Genomic DNA, 17818 nt, shown 5'->3' with positions numbered 1-17818 from the left:
TGCTATGAGTTGGTACTGACTCGATGGCACCTAACAAGAACAACAACAACAACTGCCAAGCATCTGGACATCTTAGCCTAGTCAAGTTGACACAGAACCCTAACCATTGCAACCCAAAAAAAAAGAGGAGCTGGGAGCAGAACTCATCCTTTGGACCCGAGGTTCCTGCATTGAGAACCTCCTAGACCCTGGGGAAGATTTATCCTAAGACACTTGGGATCCACAGATATTGAAAGGCGGTCAGGATCTTTCCCCAGAGACAACAGTGAGAGAAAGAAAGCATTCCTCTAGAGTTGGTGCTCTGAATTTAGAATTCTAGCCTCCTAAACTTTGAAAGAATACATTTCTATTTGTGAAAGCCATATACTTGAGGTATTTCTATTGTAGCAACACTAGAGAACGAAGACAGAATTGGTGCCAGAAGAGGAGGGTATTCTAGCAGATACCTAAAATATGAAAGTGGTTTTTAAATTAAGTATTTAGTAAAAGAATTTTAAGGTGTCTAATAGTAAAAACCTGGTGTGGCACTGTGGGTTAATGCGGTAGACTGCAAAGTCAGTTTGAACAGCAAGGTTGGTGGTTCAAGCTCACCAGTTGCTCCTTGGAAATCCTCTAGAGGGTTGCTATGGGTGGGAACCGACTCAAGGGCACTTTACAACAACAACAATAGTAAAAACCTAGATTACATTGAATAGATTATTGGAGGAATTGTGGATGTCAAAACAATTCTGGTGAGGACTAAGAAGGAACTGAGGAGAGCTATAACATTGAAAATGGGAGATGGCGTAGGTGGCAAGAAGCAGCAGAAGGAAAATTACAGCCACAGAGGAAGCAGCAGAACTAGGAGATCAGTGTGAGATGGCTCAGCAGCTGAGCCATGGAGCTAGAGAGCTGAGTGCAGGAGGCTTCCTGGTATAGTTGGATGCTTTGAGCATTTGTTGGCCGAGCTAAGTTTACAAACCCATGGAGCAAGAGAGGTGAATGTCTTTAGGCCAAGACTTACTGGCAGCATGGGGTGCCTATGGGAACTTTTTGGTAGAGTTATAGAGCTTTGTATACTTACAGGGCAGAGGTTGGGCTGGCCCAGCAGACCTGAAGGACCAAGAAGTCAAAGGACCAAAAGAAAAAGCTGAAGAACCAGGGAGCATAGGAAGCAGAGCTGCCTCAGTCTCAAAGGGTAGGGTCATGGCCTGAGGGATGTCATGGAGTCAGGCCATGGCTTCTGTGGTTTCCATGGGTGGGACCACAGCCTTCTAGTTTCCAAAGAGTACCAACTCACTTCTGGAGGATGGCACTGCTGTTCTCTCAGAATGGGGGTTTTGGGGTCAAGGAGGTGGGGCTACCACTCAGTTTGTTTAGGAAAATGTACTGCCCAAACCCCGGAGCAGAGTTGCCTTTCCAGTGAGCCTGAATGATAGAACTGAAGCCCAAGGGGCCTTCACATAGAACCCAGAAATTATGGCCAAAACTTATAGTCTGAAGGTCAGGGTCATTGCCTCGTTCATCTCAGAAAGCAGAATGATTTTTAAGCCTTGATAGCTAATGCAAATTATTCTTTAGGTTTCTTACTTGATTGGCACCCATGGTTACTTCTTTCCCTTTTGTTTCTCCTGTTTGTAATGGAAGTACCTACCTGCACCTACCTGTTCCACCATTGTATTTTGGAAATAGAAAAATTGTAGTCTAGATTTCACAGGTTCTCAGATAAAGAGAGATTTTGTCCTATGATGGAATTTGGGATGATATGATGGAGTTGTTGTTGCTAAATGCCATCGAGTTGATTCCGACCCATAGCAACCCTGTATAGGGTTTCCAAGGAGCAGCTGGTGAGCTTGGACCACTGACCTTGTAGTTCAGACTGACTTAGCGGTCTGATGCATTAGCACACAGTGCCACACCAGGACTCCATGAGTATGCAGTAAAACACATATAATGTGTTTTGTATGTGGTAAGGACATGAATTTGGTAGGGGCAGGGCAAAAGTTAGATAGAATGTATGGATTAAACTGTGCACACAAAAAATCTGTGTCAAGTTGGTTTGGCATTTATGTAATGATATGATCATCCCCCATTTTGTGATTGGATGAGATCAGCCCTGAATATGACCTTTATTACCTTTTATCTTATAAGAGATAAAAATGTAGAAAAGTAAGCAGAGGAAGAGGGCCCTCAGTACCACCAAGAAAGAGCCAGTTGCAGAGCGCGTCCTTTTAATCCAGGAACCTTATGCTGAGAATCTCTTATGTTGAGGGGAAGACTGATGTCAAGACACTTGGTGTTCTCCAAGGGATGCCAGATGCTGAAAGGAACAAGGACCTTCCCCAAAAGGGACACAGAGAGCAAGTCTTCCTTTAGGGATGGTGCCCTCATTTTGGTCTTTTAGCCTCCTAAACTGTAAGAGAATACATTTCTGTTTGGTAAAACTCATCTCCTTGTGGTGTTTCTGTTGCAAAAGCACTAGATAACTAAGACAAATGGTCTGAGATTTTTACAGATGGTTAGGTTGTGTTTGTTGTTGTTGTTGGTAAGTCCTGTTGAGTCGGTTCTGATTCATAGTTATCCTGTAAAGGGTTTCCAAGGAGTGTTTGGTGAGTTTGAACCACCGAGCTTGTGATTCAAACCCACCTTGCAGTCCAGTGCTTTATCCTACAGCATCACACCAGGACTCCAGGTTGGGTTTGGGCATGTGCTTCTGTGAATGTGTGCTAGTTTTACCTAACCTTTTCTTTTTTTCTGTCTAGTCATCACCATAGTAGGTGATTGTGGCTTATTGGTTTTCAACTTGGAGAAATTTTTAACTTTGAAATTTTCCGCGATTGAACACATGATCAAGTTTTAGAAATTTTCCCATAGGTATTCAAAATGTATGTATATTCTTGGTCTGTTTACCACAAAAATTTGCATGTACATGTGTTTATTAAAGTGAATGTGATACCTTTGTGATTCATACTTTCCATATTGATATTTTTGTTTGCTTCTTTTGATTTCTGAGAGTTATTAAAGTCACCCACCAAGATATGGCTTTGACAAATTCTTTCTGTATTTTTAGTGGTTTTAAAGGGATCTATTTACTGAAGTATAATTTACATACAATGACATGCACAAATACCAAATGGGTAGTTTGATGAGTTTTGACAAATGCATATAGTTGTATGATAATCACCCCAGTGAAGATACAGAGTAGAAAGTTCCTTTATGTACCTTTCAATCAACATCCCCCCACGGCTCTCAGTCTCAACAAGCACTGTTCTGATTTCTGTGACAGCTTAGCTGTGCTTGTCTCTAATTTCATATTAGTTGAATCATATACTATATACTCCTTTGTGTCTTCTTCTGTTCCACATAATGATTTTGAGACTTTTCCGTGTTATTGTGTCAGTCGTCTGTTTACTTTCTTTCTGAAAAGGATACCTAGTTCATTCTTGTTTTGCCTACTTGATGCATAAGGTTTTGTAATTACTTTATCTTATATAGGAAAAAACTACTTTGGATTCTGTTCATATCCCCTGTTGGCAAAAGACATCTGGTCTGTGGTTACAAGGGGAAAACATATCCCTGAGTTTTCTGCCTGTTTATTAGTTGTCTACACTGATAACAAGTGAGAGAACAAGAGAGAAGACAGATGGTTTGTGGAGCTTTGCTGACTTCCTAAATGACTCGCTGGCACAGGTCTAAGTGTTATTCTGGCCCTTGCTTCCCTATGAGGACTATGATGACAGTACACGTAGATATGCCCCAGATAATTAAGGTGACTCTGAAAGAGTGAGCACCAGTAATTCCACACCCCTGCTGTGTGGTGCACCTAGTAGAGAAATGCTTCATTAACTCAAATCAGAATTTACCCTGGTCGTAGATGCAACCATAGAGCAACTTGAACATTGTTGAATCAGTATTCAAGATTTTAAGTAGACTTCAAAAAAACAAAAACTTGTGTAAATTGAAATATTAGTGAATTTTTAATGATTTGGAGACTGATTACCCAGTTTGTTAATGATCTATAATTTAGCCATATTCTTTCTCTGCTTACCTTTTGACTCCTTTTTGTTGCTTTTTAGTTTAATTTACTTTTTATTTAAGCAATAGATAGAGGGAAGGAGATTAAGTAAAATTCCATCTGGTTCATTTTAGTAATTATAGTAAATTGTGTGTATATGTGTACGTGTGTAGGGCAGAGTAAAGCTGTTTTCTAAAATAAAAATATGCCTTTTACATGGGAGGCATCCTATAGCTGTGTAACTTTAGGCAACTTATTTAATGTATTTGAACCATTGTTTTCTCATTGGAAAAGTGAAAATGCCTACATACTCATTTCACAAATTCTTTGGAAGACCAAGTAATATAATTTATATAAAAAGTCCCTATATTTTAAAGTTCTTTTGATATGTTCTATGCTATTGAAGTTGTCAAGGACTTCATTCATCTTGGATCAACTATCAACACTCATGGAAGCAACAGTCAAGAAATCAAACGATGTATTGCAATAGGCAAATCTGCACAAAACCTTTTTAAAGTGTTGAAGAGCAAAGATATCAGCTTGAGGACCAAGGTGTGCCTGACCAAAGCCATGGTATTTTCAATAACCTCATATGCATGTGAAAGCTGGACAGTGAATAAGGAAGACCATAGAAGAATTGATACTTTTGAGTTATGGTGTTGGAGAAGAATATTAAAAATGCCAAGGGCTGCCAAGAGAACAAACAGATCTGTGTTGGAAGAAGTGCAGCCAGAGTGCTCCTTAGAGGCCAAGATGATCAAACTTCATCTCTCATACTACGAACATATTGTCAGGAGGGTCCGGTCGCTGGAGAAGGATATCATGTTTGGTAAGGTGGAGGGTCAGAGAAAAAGAGAAAGACCCCCAGCGAGATGGATTGGCAAAGTGGCAGCATCAGTACGCTCAAATGTGACAACAATTATGAGGTTGGCCCAGGACTGGGCAGTGTTTCGTTCTGTTGTTGTACATAGGGTCACTATGAGTCCATACTGACTCGATGGCACCTAACAACAACAATATACACACAAAATTTATTTTATATTTACAAATTTTATATTTTTCTTTAAAGATCTGATCCCTACATTGTTGTTGTTAAGTGCCATGGAGTTAATTCTGACTTATAGCAACCTTGTATAGAGTTTCCGAGGCTTTAAATCTTTGCACGAGCAAAAACCTCATCTTTTTTCTGTGGAGCAACTAACTAGTAGGCTCAAACCGCTGACCTTGTGGTTTGCAGTCCAGTGCTTAGTCTATGAAGCCACTGCGCTCCCTATCCCTACATGTAGAGACATTTGACATGTTCCTGAAATATTATATGTGATTTTACTTTTAAAAGCCATTCACTATATAAAAAATATCTAGTCATTAAAAAATGAGCTACCTTGAGAAATGTGTTCACTTTTTTCTCAGCGTAATTTGTGCTAAGTTGAGAGGGCTGTTTAAAGGAAGCCCACCACGAACACCTTTTTAAAGCATGGAGCACAGCCTGGGGGAGTCAGGAGCACCTAGACCTGGCCCTGAACCAATTGCCTGTTTGATCCAGCCATGTTGTAGGAACTCTCTTTCGCTTGGTTTTCTCTTTTAGAAAATGTGAAAAATAAATCTTATTCTGCACTGTGATATTATGATTGTTACTCGTTTATGAAAGTGACTTATAACCATTTATTTTAATTTTTCTGTGAAACCAGATTTCCATGTATTGGGCTGACTTTAAATTATATCCACTTAAGGCATGCACTCAATTCTATTTTTGTAAAAGGACTGAGATATTGTTGTCTTCTGCTCAAGCACCCAATCTTTGCAAAATCATTTCTTACTAATTTCAAAAGAATATAGAGTAGTGCATTTAGTTATACAGTTTATGCCATTGTTCCATTAGAAGCAAAATGATAGGAGTGAGGATACAATGACATCAATTGCTAAGGCCTGTACATTATTCATTTAACATCTGCTGTTGGCTCTTTTTTTCCCTGTGGGAGAATAAATTACAAGGCATCAGCACATTTTTTATGCTTTGTGTTTAAGCATTTAAAAGTCATTTACTGTATTATTAATATTATTTTATTTCTGCTTGTTTGGCAGCCCCTGAAGTTATCAATGCCCATGACTACAGCCAGCAGTGTGACATTTGGAGCATAGGGGTCATAATGTACATACTGTAAGTAGCCTGCTGAACATACTAGTCTTTAACAGTAAGATTATACACATGTTTAATTAAAACGAATCAATGCTGTTTTTAAAAAGCAATTTAAAAACCAATTGGGAAGGCATTCTAAAGGCTCTTATTAGTTGGCAGGTACATCTGTTAGGTTCTTTTTTTCTTTTTTTTTTTAATACTGTAAATTCATGATTTGAAGATTTACTGTTCCTTTTGACCTATACATCTAACAATGCTTTATATGTTAAGCGGAAAGGGAAAACCTTTCTTTAATACCTTTCTGATCCCTTGCTACAAACCAAACCTTTGTATTTTCTCAAGAGAATAATTCATAGCTCATCAGGTAGAGAGAGGAAACTGGGACTTGATAATAGTAGGGTTACCCATGTAGAAAGGGCATATGTGGGAAGTGGGCACCAACTACATCTGAATCTAGGGCGTATTTAGAGCTCCTGTGTGGCACTGTGGGTTAATGCGCTGGACTGCAAAGTCGGTTTGAACACAAGGTAGGCAGTTCAAACTCACCAGATGCTCCTTGGAAACTCTATACAGGGTTGCTATAGGTTGGAACTGACTCGATGGCATGTAACAACAATTCTCTAATGGAATCCTGGTGTAGTGCTGTGGGTTAATGCACTGGACTGCAAAGTCAGTTTTAATCACAAGGTCAGTGGTTCAACTGAAACCCTATGCAGGGTTGCTGTGGGTCGGAATCAACTCAATGGCACTTAACAACAACAGAAATTCTCTAACGCAACTGAAAACCTCAATCATACTAGCCCTTCTTTTTCCCTTATGCTCACAGTACAGTTAAACCTCATGCCCTAGTCATTTTTCCTTTGAAATATCCTTACCTGCTCTTTAATTTCTATTTATGGTTCCTTTTCTAGATGATTTCGGTGCCTTTCTTACTGTTCTCCCTGCTTCTGACCACTCTCCCCAGTCCATCTGCCTTAGTTATTTAGTGCTGTTAGAACAGAAATAGCACAAGTGATTGGCTTTAACAAACAGATATGTGTTCTACCACAGTTGAGGAGGCTAGATGTCCAAATTCAGGGCACTAGCTCTAGGGGAATACTTGCTTTCGCTGTCTGTTGGCTTTGGAGGAAGGGCCTTGTGTCCATTCAACATCTGTGGGTCCCACTTCCCATAGAGTTCTCTTTGGGTCTCAGCATCAATCTTCCTCTGGGTCTAGAAAGTTCTCAGTTCAGGGACCCCAGGTCCAAAAGATGCGTTCTATTCCTGGCTTTTCTTTCTTGATTGTACTGAGGTACTCTCTCTCTATTTGCTTCTTTCTCCTTTTATCTCTTATAAGATAAAAGGGGATGCAGGGAAGCTTCCCTTATGTTAGATCAGGACTGTGATCTGAGGAAATGTGCTGCAGTCCGCTCTAAACCCCTTACAACTAATTGGCTAATCACATCAGATCACATCATGGGGTGATTAAATCATTGTATAACTGCCAAACCACAGAGAATCATGGCTCTTGCTAAGTTGGCACATACTCCGGGGGACAGAATTCAGTCCATGACACCATCCTTCATACAGCTGTCAGGCTCGTCTTTCTTCATCATAAATATGATCCTATAACTTGCTTGATTAAAATATTTGATAATTCTCCCTTGCTACAGAAAATAACTCAAAGCATCCTCGTGGCATACCAACTATTTCGTGACCTGGTTCCATTATGCCTGACAGGTATATGTTGTTATGCACCTTCCTTGTGCTGCGGCCATTGTAGGCCATCTTCATTGTTCTAGCACTCCCTTTTTTTTTTTACAAGCCTCTGGGTCTTTACTCGTGCAGCTCCTTCTATCTAGAATGTTCTTTTTCTTCTCTACAAACCTCCATCCTAGGTGGGCCCAGCTCATAGATAAATAACCCTTTCTATTTCCCTAATTCCTACCTCACCCATCAGAATTATTATCTCACCCATCAGAATTATTATTACATTTATTATGTATGTCCTTTCCCACACACCATAGAGGATTTAAGGCAGCATACAAAAATGCATGCACAACAGTAACGCTGAAAAAACAAACAAACTAATAAAGAAGACGAAATAGGAATATTTAACCAGGAAGATTTGCACATATGTAAATTTGATAGAATTAATTTTCCACTTTTCTGTGTTATCATAGTACCTGTTTTTACTCGATTAATATTGTAATAAAATTATGTTGTGTGTATTGTATCTGTTTTTCTAGCTCTAAATTCCATGAAGGGCAGAGATTTTAAATTATTCGCCTTTGTATCTTGGGTATCTAGTAGGCATGTAGTCATTGCTCAATATATGTTTGTTAAATTCAATTAAAGTGAATTGTTTTGAAAAGTTAGTGACCACTGTTCTGCCAGTTGGTGAATATGAACATTTTTATATTGATGCAACATTAGTTTTATGGTCATATTGAAGATTTCACTATGCTCTACCTCTTCCAGATCATTTCTAAATATTGACATCACAGTAGTTACATTTTCACAGTTCTGTGAAATGGAGTACACAGGCAGTAGAAATTGGATGATGTGATTGTAGCCGTAACTCAACTAGTCCGCACACATCACTGCTTAGGTTGCATACAGTGTAAATGTACTCACAAAGATGGTGATCATTGTTTGGTGCTGATTAGAATTATTGAATATAAGTTTTGAGCCGTAGTCTTTAATTAAAGTATTTAAAATGAATATTTTATAACCTCAAGGTTTTCTAACATAACACAGGTCAAGCATAGTATGTTTAGTGTGACATGTTCTTACGATGTTTGCTGCCTTCTGTTCAGTTTGAATCTAGTGTTAAGGAAAATGATAAAATATTGAATATCTTAAAAATATTTTTCTTTTTAAGGATATAATTAAAAAATTTTCTACCTCAGATCATCATAATAACATCTTAATTTCCTTACAGTAGACCCTTAGTTAATCAGTGTGTATTCATTAATCTGTCTGAACCCAGTGGTCTTATAGATAATTTATTTCATCGAGAGCACATGTTACCTTCTCCTGGACAGGAGGTTATTTTCTTGTTTACCAGTTACCCTAGATTCATTTTTACATATTTGAATAATGAAAATATACTTTTTCAAGATAAAATTAATGTAAATAAATAATCTTTACATTACTATCCTCTGCTGTTTTGATTCCTATGGATGCAACAAAAAATATAAGAGGGCTGTAAGAGGCATTTTTCATGTCTGAGATTCCCTTTTCTAGATGTGCAGAAAATTGCTGTCATAAAATTTCATATGCTGCTGATTGACCAACCATTAGATACATTTTTGCGTAAGTAAAATTGCAAAAGAAAGAAAAAAGTGGAATTTAAAAAACATAGCCCTTAAGCTATAGTTGAGTGCTAGTCAGGCAATGCTGGAGCAGCTAAGAAATTGGCTGATGTGCATATCCCTGGCTGGTATCAGGCTCAATGAGCTGGGCTCTCGCTGGCCTGCACTTGGTATAAGAGATAGTAATGTCCATAAAGTCATTGTTTTTCTTTTTTTGTTGTTGGTACATTTTAAAACTAAACAATAGTGAGGCAAGTAAGATGAGAAGAGGGTCAGAATAAGCTGGAGAAATAAAAATAAAGTATTAGAATATGAGTTTACAGAACAATTTGATAAATGCTGCTCTCTTAACAAAAGCCTGTTGGTAATTGAAAAGCTCTATTGTCCAGCCTAGTCAAAGAAACTACTAGGATGAAAGCAACTCTTTTTTCTCTCTAAAGAAAGTCATCATCATCATCATTATCATGAAAAATATTGATCAAACTTAGATTTATTCAGAAAATGTTCACGGGAAGGATTTTTAGATAACTTAAGGAAAAATCTAACCACAGAAAATCAGTAAAAAGTTGACCTTAAAAAGACTTAGAGATCATTGGACTTAGGCACATGCTATATAGCTGCTTGGACTCTTTTCTTCAAGTGCTATCGAGTTGATTCTGACTCATAGTGACCCTGTATAGGGTTTCCAAGGAGTAGCTGTTGGGTTTGAACTTCTGACCTTGTGATTTGCCATCCATGGTTGATCCTACAGCATAGTGTTTGCACAGTGTAGGTAAATTATGCCATTTTATTCCTTCAATAATTACATGGAAAATTATTATCTTGAGATTTGAAGAATAGACGTACAGAGTTGCCTCTGTGGTGAATCCAAGGATTCACCTTCTGTCTGGTGGTTATTAGAAAATGGTTATTGTATATAGGGTTGCCCTCGGATGTTGGGATTGGCATTGATGGCGATGATTAGGATTCAGTTACTGTATAATGAAGCAGTGAACTAAGCTTTTCAGCATATCCTTGTAGTGCTGGATCATCAGTAAATGCAGCAGAGTTACATGTTTGCTATACTCTTTGTAAAATGCAGTACTTTTTTTGAAAATATTCTAAAGATACAGATTTCCAGAATTATAGATATCCATGTTTACTTTATGCATACTGCTCATGGTTTTACCTGGGATGACTTTTGTTCTTATAGATTGACGAGTCAAATCATCATTGTTTGATTTTCCTCATCCAGATCTTTATTTGATATACCACATTTGAGGAATTCTGGCCATTTTAATGACTTCTTGGCTTTGACTCAGAGCCTATAAATCTTCCCTGGCTTTTTTCTTACCATTACTAACATTTGTGTAGTATCTGACAGTTGATAAAACTCCTATGTGGTCACGGTTTCATTAGAATCTGGTAGCTGTGTTTTCCATTAATCAGGTTTGGATTGTGTACCTGACTGCATAACCATACCTTGCCCACACAGAAGTGTATCTTGTCATGATGCTGTGCACTAAAACTCGCACACCTTCCAATTTTTAAACTCCATATAAACTTAGTGTTTTACCACATGGAAGAATTTTGGGTCATTTGCAGATCTGGAGGTTTCAATGTATAAGTATAAACTACTGCCTCCATCAAGTCTCTCTCCTGGTGTTGAGACAGGAGCCTAGCATTGATCCTGGAAAATCGTATTGCTTCCATTTCTACATCCAGAGAGGTATCCATTTCTTCCTATCTTCTACTTAAATATGTAAAGTGCCTGTACCTCCAAGTACTGTAGAAACTTAATTCTTAATGGCATTATTTTGAATATTATGTATATATTTTTTCATTTTAAAAAATATTGCCGTTGTTGTAGATTATGTGGAGAACCACCCTTTTTGGCAAACTCAGAAGATAAACTTTTTGAATTAATAAGAAAGGGAGAACTACGTTTTGAAGATCCAGTCTGGGAATCTGTAAGTGACTGTGGTAAGTATGGATTTCTGTACTATTAATATAAGAAACTCAAATCAATAATTCATATACCTTAAATCTCTGTTTAGTCATTAAATTTATTTGTGTAAATAAAGCAAACATTATCTACTTAGGGAAACATAGTGTTATCTTTACTGTGATTGTTTATAGTCAGAACTTAGCAACAGAAACAATATACGTAATAAAAATTGAAGAGGAAATTTGTTAATCATCTTACTAATTTTTACTCTAGGCTATTATTAGATGTTGTTGTTTTTGAGTGCCATTGAGTCCGTTCTGACCCATAACGATCCTGTATAGGGTTTCCGAGAAGCGGCTGGTGAGCTTGAACTGCCAACCTTGCAGTTCAGACCAACTTTGCAGTCCAGTGCATTAACCCACAGTGCAACACCAGTACTCCTTAGATAATCCAGGCACTAAAATTTCACTTTAGGCTTCACTTTGTTATCTATCTATACTTATGAAGTTTATTTTGTAATTGATATCTTTCCTTCGTGTCAAATATGTCTGATCCTAAATAAATGGGAAGATGTGTGATATTAATTGCAATTAATGAATAATATTTTCAAGATATCTCTTTGTTTGCAGCTAAAAGTGCTTTAAAACAGCTTATGAAAGTTGACCCTGCTCACAGAATCACAGCTAAGGAACTGCTAGATACTCCATGGATAACAGTATGTTGCAGTATTACTTCTTTCTTTTCTTTGTGACATGCTAAGACTGTTTATTTCTTTTTATTTGGTCTTGTAGCTTTATCTACATTCTTCCTAAAGCATTCAATTAATTTTATCATCTGATAGGTTAAAAGATTAGTGAATCTCAGCACATTTCTGAAATGGGCATTTTCAAATTTTTATAGCTGATACCAAAGTTGTATATATATGTATATATGCTATGTACTTACATGATCTTTGCTTAATGTCATAAATTATATTTATAGTAGATTAGAACTAAGAAATGTCCATTACTTAAACTGTGGAATGTTGAAATCATTTGTATAGTTCAATGATGTTGGTATAGATCGCTGGAATCATGATCTCTTTTTGGATGCAGGGATTTTTGAGAACTTATATCAGTGTCTTCAAACAGTAGTTATTATCTTGAGTAATTGTGCATTTGTATATTGTTTTCTGCTATTAGACTAAGTGCCACAAGTATGGCTCCTGTGTCTTATTGATCTTTGTATTCCTCTACCTAGAATGTTGCCTCTTCTTAGTATTCTCTGGTTATAAGGATCCTTGCTTTCAGTTAGAAACATTACTTTCCAGTTAAAAGCCTTTGTTCCTCAGTCTCCTCACAGCTAGCTATCCTGATAGTTAATGAATGTAAGTGGAAGTGTGTGCAATTTCTGTGAAGTGTCCTGAAATGGAGGAATTGTGTAGTCCTCAAGCCCTTCCTTTTGGGGGAATATAGATATGGTATCTGGAGTCTGAGAAACCATGTTAGACCATTCAGGGAGGTCATACTCTGAGGATGGTAGACCATCAAGGTTCAAGGGACCAGGGCTCTTAGTTCATAGAACGGCCATGCCAGATTTGGACTGGTTTAAGACAATGCAAAATATGGAACTGATCTTAATCCGAATTAATACAATACTCAGTGAATAATGAACAAATTATCCAGTAATTGAATAGATCTTTAGGTCAGAAAGTGTTTTAGAACTCAGACTTGAGATTTTTAGAGACACATGGGAATATTGCTAATTGTTTATGAAACAATTATTGTTTATGAAAACAATTGTTTATGAAAACAATTATTGAACATCTGTTAATTAGTTATGTTAGTTGCTGAGGATACATGATATGATTACATCCAAAATGTAAGTTAGTATATGGTTACATTCTTAAAATATCACTCTGTTGGGATGGAGATATCTTGGTAATAGGGTATTAGACAGCTATTTCAGTAGTATTATTGAGATATGATGGTGGCATGCATAGTACAGCAACAGAAGTAAAGCTAAATATGAGATACATATTTAAAGATTTATTGATAAAACTTGGTAATTATATTAGTTGCTGGGGATACATGATATGATTATATTCTGGATATAAATTAGCATATGATTACAGTCTAGGGTAAGTCAAAAGTATTGCTACAAAATCACGAAAACCTTAATTAAACAAAAATATCAAAATGTGAACTTACTGCTTCTTGACATATCCATCATCTAGTCCATACATTGGACTACTGGAGTCGCGCTGTAGGGTAAGCACTGAATTACAAACCACAAGGACAGCAGTTCAGACCTACCAGGTACTCCTCGGAAACCTTGTACAGGGTTGCTATGAGTCAGAATTGACTTGATGGCACTTAACAAAAACAACAGGTCTATACACTTCTCAAGATGGTGTTTCCATCTCTCTAACCTTTCCTGGTGTGGTGCTATAGGATAAGCACTGGACTACACAGTTGGTTTAAACTGCAAGGTCGGCAGTCCAAACCTACCAGCTCCTCCTCAGAAACCATTTACAGGGTCGCTATGAGTTGGAACTGACTCGATGGTACTTAACAACAACAACAACAACCTTTCCCTGAAGAAAGGGAAAATTTACACCATGTCAAAATTTACACCATCTCTAAATGGCAGTTTTGGCATCCTTGAAGGATTCAAATTGTATTTTTATTGTAAGTTCTTTGAATTTCAGGAATATAAAGAAGGCTGAAGCAGCGTGATCAGGACTGTAGGGTGGATGGGGTAAGGTTTCCCAATGAAATTCTTGTAGGAGAACCCTTACCATCCTTGAAGAATGAGCAGGTGCATTGTCATGATTGAAAACAGTTTCTTGATGCAACTCTCCTGACTTGTATTCATCAATGCAGTTTTAGATTTTCTTAAAACTTCCTTACAATAAGCCCCTGTGATCATCCTGTGTCCTCCAATAAAATCTATCAAGACTATCCATTTGGAATCCAAAAAAACAATTGCCATAACCTTCTGAGCTGACCTCTGCCTTAAATTTAACTGGCCAGCAGATCCCCTTGGAAGTCACTGTTTTGATTGAACCTCTTCCTCTCTGGATTACCATTCATTCCATAAAATCATCTTCACTAGCTTCAATCTTGCTTAAAAGACTGATAGAAAGATGAACTTTTTGGGTTAGCTGACAATTACACAACACTTTTGGCACCTGTTGAGCTGAAAGCTTGCTGAAGCCCAGGTGTCACTTAAAATTGAAAATGCTGAACCGTGTATGACTGCAACTTCAGTAGCTATTGTCACATGTCCCCTGGTGCCCCTCTTCAGGAATCTGAAGAATCACACTCCTCAAGGATGCAGGCACACTGGGCATTCACTCATAAGATTGATTGGAAAGGGATAGTACACTTCAGAGAGAGAGAAGTGGGTCTGTCTCTGAGAGTGGAGAAGACTCCTAGGAATTGGGGAACAAGGTTTAATAAACTCAGGACTCTTCCTCTAAGGAATTTTTTTTGCCCAGTGGGAGTGATTTGGGAGGTTCTAGTTGGGTTTGTTAGCTCTTTTCTGTGTGTGTATCACATGCTGAGTCAGGGGCTTTTAATTGTATGTAGGGGTGGATACATAAGTTAAAGATATTACAGTAAGCCAGTATATGTCAAAAGGTCATGCTAAGGATGAGTCCTAAACCGGAAGGTATGTCTGGGACTTTTGTGGTCTCTGTTCTAGTTCTCAGTTGGTTTATTGTGGTATGGGTCAGGCAGGGAGGGGCTTAAGATAGCCCTAATTTGTTCCTATCACTATGACATTAATGCTAATTCTATAGTCTTCTACCAGTTTCTGAACTTCAGCCACAGTTTGTTTTCATCGAGGGTGACAGTCTTCCTTCTTGGTTCATCTTTTAGGCCTTTCCAGCCTTCATTAAAGTCTTTGATCCATCTAAAAACTGTGGTTTTCTGTAGGGCAGCACTCCTGTAAATTTATTCAATGATTTGGGAAAATGTCCATTTGAGTTTTGTTAAAAATTTAGTATTAGTCCTGATCTCAAAATTGTTTTTTTCCATGGCACAAAAGTATCCTTTTTTTTTTTTCTTTTTTTTTAAAGTTCACTATGAGACTAAGGGAGCCCTGGTATGGTGCTGTGGGTTAATGCACTGGACTGTAAAGTTGGTTTGAACCCAAGGTCAGTGGTTCAAGCTCACCAGCCACTTCTCGGAAACCCTATACAGGATTGCTATGGGTCGGAACCGACGTGATGTCACTTAACAACAACAACATGAGATTAAGACAAGTATATTATGGAGAGAACTTTTGTAGCCACTCACTGACATCAGATACATGTTTAAACACTTTTGTTTGTAATAAAACTGCATGTGTATGAATTGGAACTATAATAGCAATACTTTTTGACTTACCTTCGTATGTTGTTGTTGTTATTTAGTGCCAACTCATAGCAACCCTGTATAGGGTTTCTACAGAGCAGCTGTTGAGTTTGAAACACTGACCTTGCAGCTCAAGCAGTCCATTGCTTATCCTACAACGCCATTTCAGGACTCCTCATATAGATGCTTTATAAAAGCTAATGGGCTGAAGAGATAAACTAGGAAGAAAGTACAGATGGAGAGAAGAGGCCCCAGGACCATGCCTTCAGGCGCTCTAACATTTAGAGGAGGAGGAGTTAACAGTGAGCACTGAGAGCTACAGCTGATAAAGAAGGAGGAAAATTGCAAGAGTGGTGCCAGGGAAGTTATGTGAGAAAATGTTTGATAAAGTGGAGCAATCAGCTTCCAGATGCTTGCTGCTGAGAGGCAAGATGGGACACGAGCAGTTTCCATTAGGCTAGCTAACAGAGGGCTTGATGGTGACCCCTGAAAGTGCAGAGAAGTGAAATCCAGTGAATTTATAGTGGCATCACTTTTCTTTTAATTCTCCAACGTTCCTTTGGCATTTTCTAATTATCAGCCCTGGACTGTGAACCACAAGGTCGGCAGTTCAGACCCACCAGTTGTTCCTTGGAAACCCTATATAGGATTGCTATGAGTCAGAACTGACTCGATGGCACTTAATATAAAGAATAATAAAAAATAATATTCTCTTAAGAATGGGTTGTGTAAGGTACTTTTAGAAGTTCATGGAAACATTCCATCATCTTTTCATCTTATGTTTCCATGAACTTTTGAAGCTCTATCATATTTGTCCTCTTTATTGAATGTGTTGATCTCTCCAAGGATTCTGTGCAGTATTTCTTCCTAAAGGAATTGTGTAATGAATTACCAGATAGCTAGATTGCAAAACTATACTACTTAGTATAGACTAGTTGTTGTTATTAAGTGCCATTAAGTCATTTCTGACACATAGCGACCTCGTATAGGATTTCCAAGAAACAGCTGGTGGATTTGAACCTCCAACCTTGTGGCTAGCAGTTAAGTGCTTATCCCACAGTTCCACACCAAGACTCCATAGATTAGTAGCACAGCAAAATAAAATCTGTGAAACAGTCTGCCCTAGACATTTATCTCTTCAGCATCACACATTCAGGGTTGGCTATTTATTTTCTAATTGTTGTTGTTGTTGTTAGTGCCATCAAGTCTGTTCTGACTCACAGTGACCCCATATAGGGTTTCTGTGGAGGGGCTGGTAAACTTGAACCGTAGGCCTTGTAGTTCAAACCAACCTTGCAGTCCAGTGCATTAGCCTACAGTGCCGCACTGGGTTTGGTCATTTTTCTAGAAGTCTCCATTTTTGAGCCACTGTAACATTTGTCTCTGTGAAATATTTGCCAAATGGATATATATAGAGAAATAATGTTTACTATAGTGAAACTAAGGGATTCGGTGTGTGAAGTTTAGAAGTATACTGGCATTTTACAGAGTTCTGAAGAGGCAAAACTCTTTTCTTTTTAACTACTTGAAGTAGTTATGTCCTGTATTCATAGCCTCTGCTTGAAACAATTTAAAGATAACAGGATCGCTCTCTCAGTGCCTTGCTGCTTTCTAACCAAAGCTCATCTTTTGCAATACCTAACACATGGTAGCTTTTTTTTTTTTTTTTTTTTCCTAAGAGCTTAATTGGATAAGAAGTTTCTGTCACTTAGCCTATGTATTGTGCATTTTGAAACATGGTTCTTATCTGAAAAGTATCCTGAGAAATATAATAATTACTTCTCAATGTATATTAAGGTGAATGGGATTTAAAATAAACACATATTGTGGTTCTGATTTCAAAAGTCCAACATTAGATGTAAGGAAAACCAGCCTAGACATGACTGTTTTATAAAGGGAGAGCTGGGTGATGACTCTCAATATCAGGAATGTACCTATTATTCTCTTACACTCCTTTCTTCTGTGTGCCCTTGCTACTATCAACCAAGACCCAGGAAACGGTTGTTTCTTATGCCACATGGTATCCCTTCAAGTCCTCTGGTGACAGAAAACACTAGGATTCTGCATTATTATATAAGGTTCCCCAGTATTTCCTTGTTGTTGTTAGGTGCCATCGAGTTGGTA

General features: G+C 37.9%; 1 protein-coding gene across 1 annotated transcript in view; it reads left to right on the top strand.

The window, feature by feature from the left end:
- Positions 1-17818, top strand: part of STK33 (serine/threonine kinase 33) — a 142212-nt gene that overhangs the window by 49914 nt on the left and 74480 nt on the right. Inside the window, exons 8-10 of the mRNA XM_006873024.1 lie at positions 6077-6152; positions 11277-11389; positions 11984-12069. Coding sequence (XP_006873086.1) covers positions 6077-6152; positions 11277-11389; positions 11984-12069 — 275 coding nt within the window. The remainder of the gene's footprint in view (positions 1-6076; positions 6153-11276; positions 11390-11983; positions 12070-17818) is intronic.

This window comes from Chrysochloris asiatica, unplaced genomic scaffold (assembly GCF_000296735.1).
Source record: "Chrysochloris asiatica unplaced genomic scaffold, ChrAsi1.0 scaffold00219, whole genome shotgun sequence".
In the NCBI taxonomy this organism is placed as follows: Eukaryota; Metazoa; Chordata; class Mammalia; order Afrosoricida; family Chrysochloridae; genus Chrysochloris; species Chrysochloris asiatica.
The sequence above is the reverse complement of the archived record's forward strand: the minus strand, read 5'-3'. Positions and strand labels throughout refer to the sequence as shown.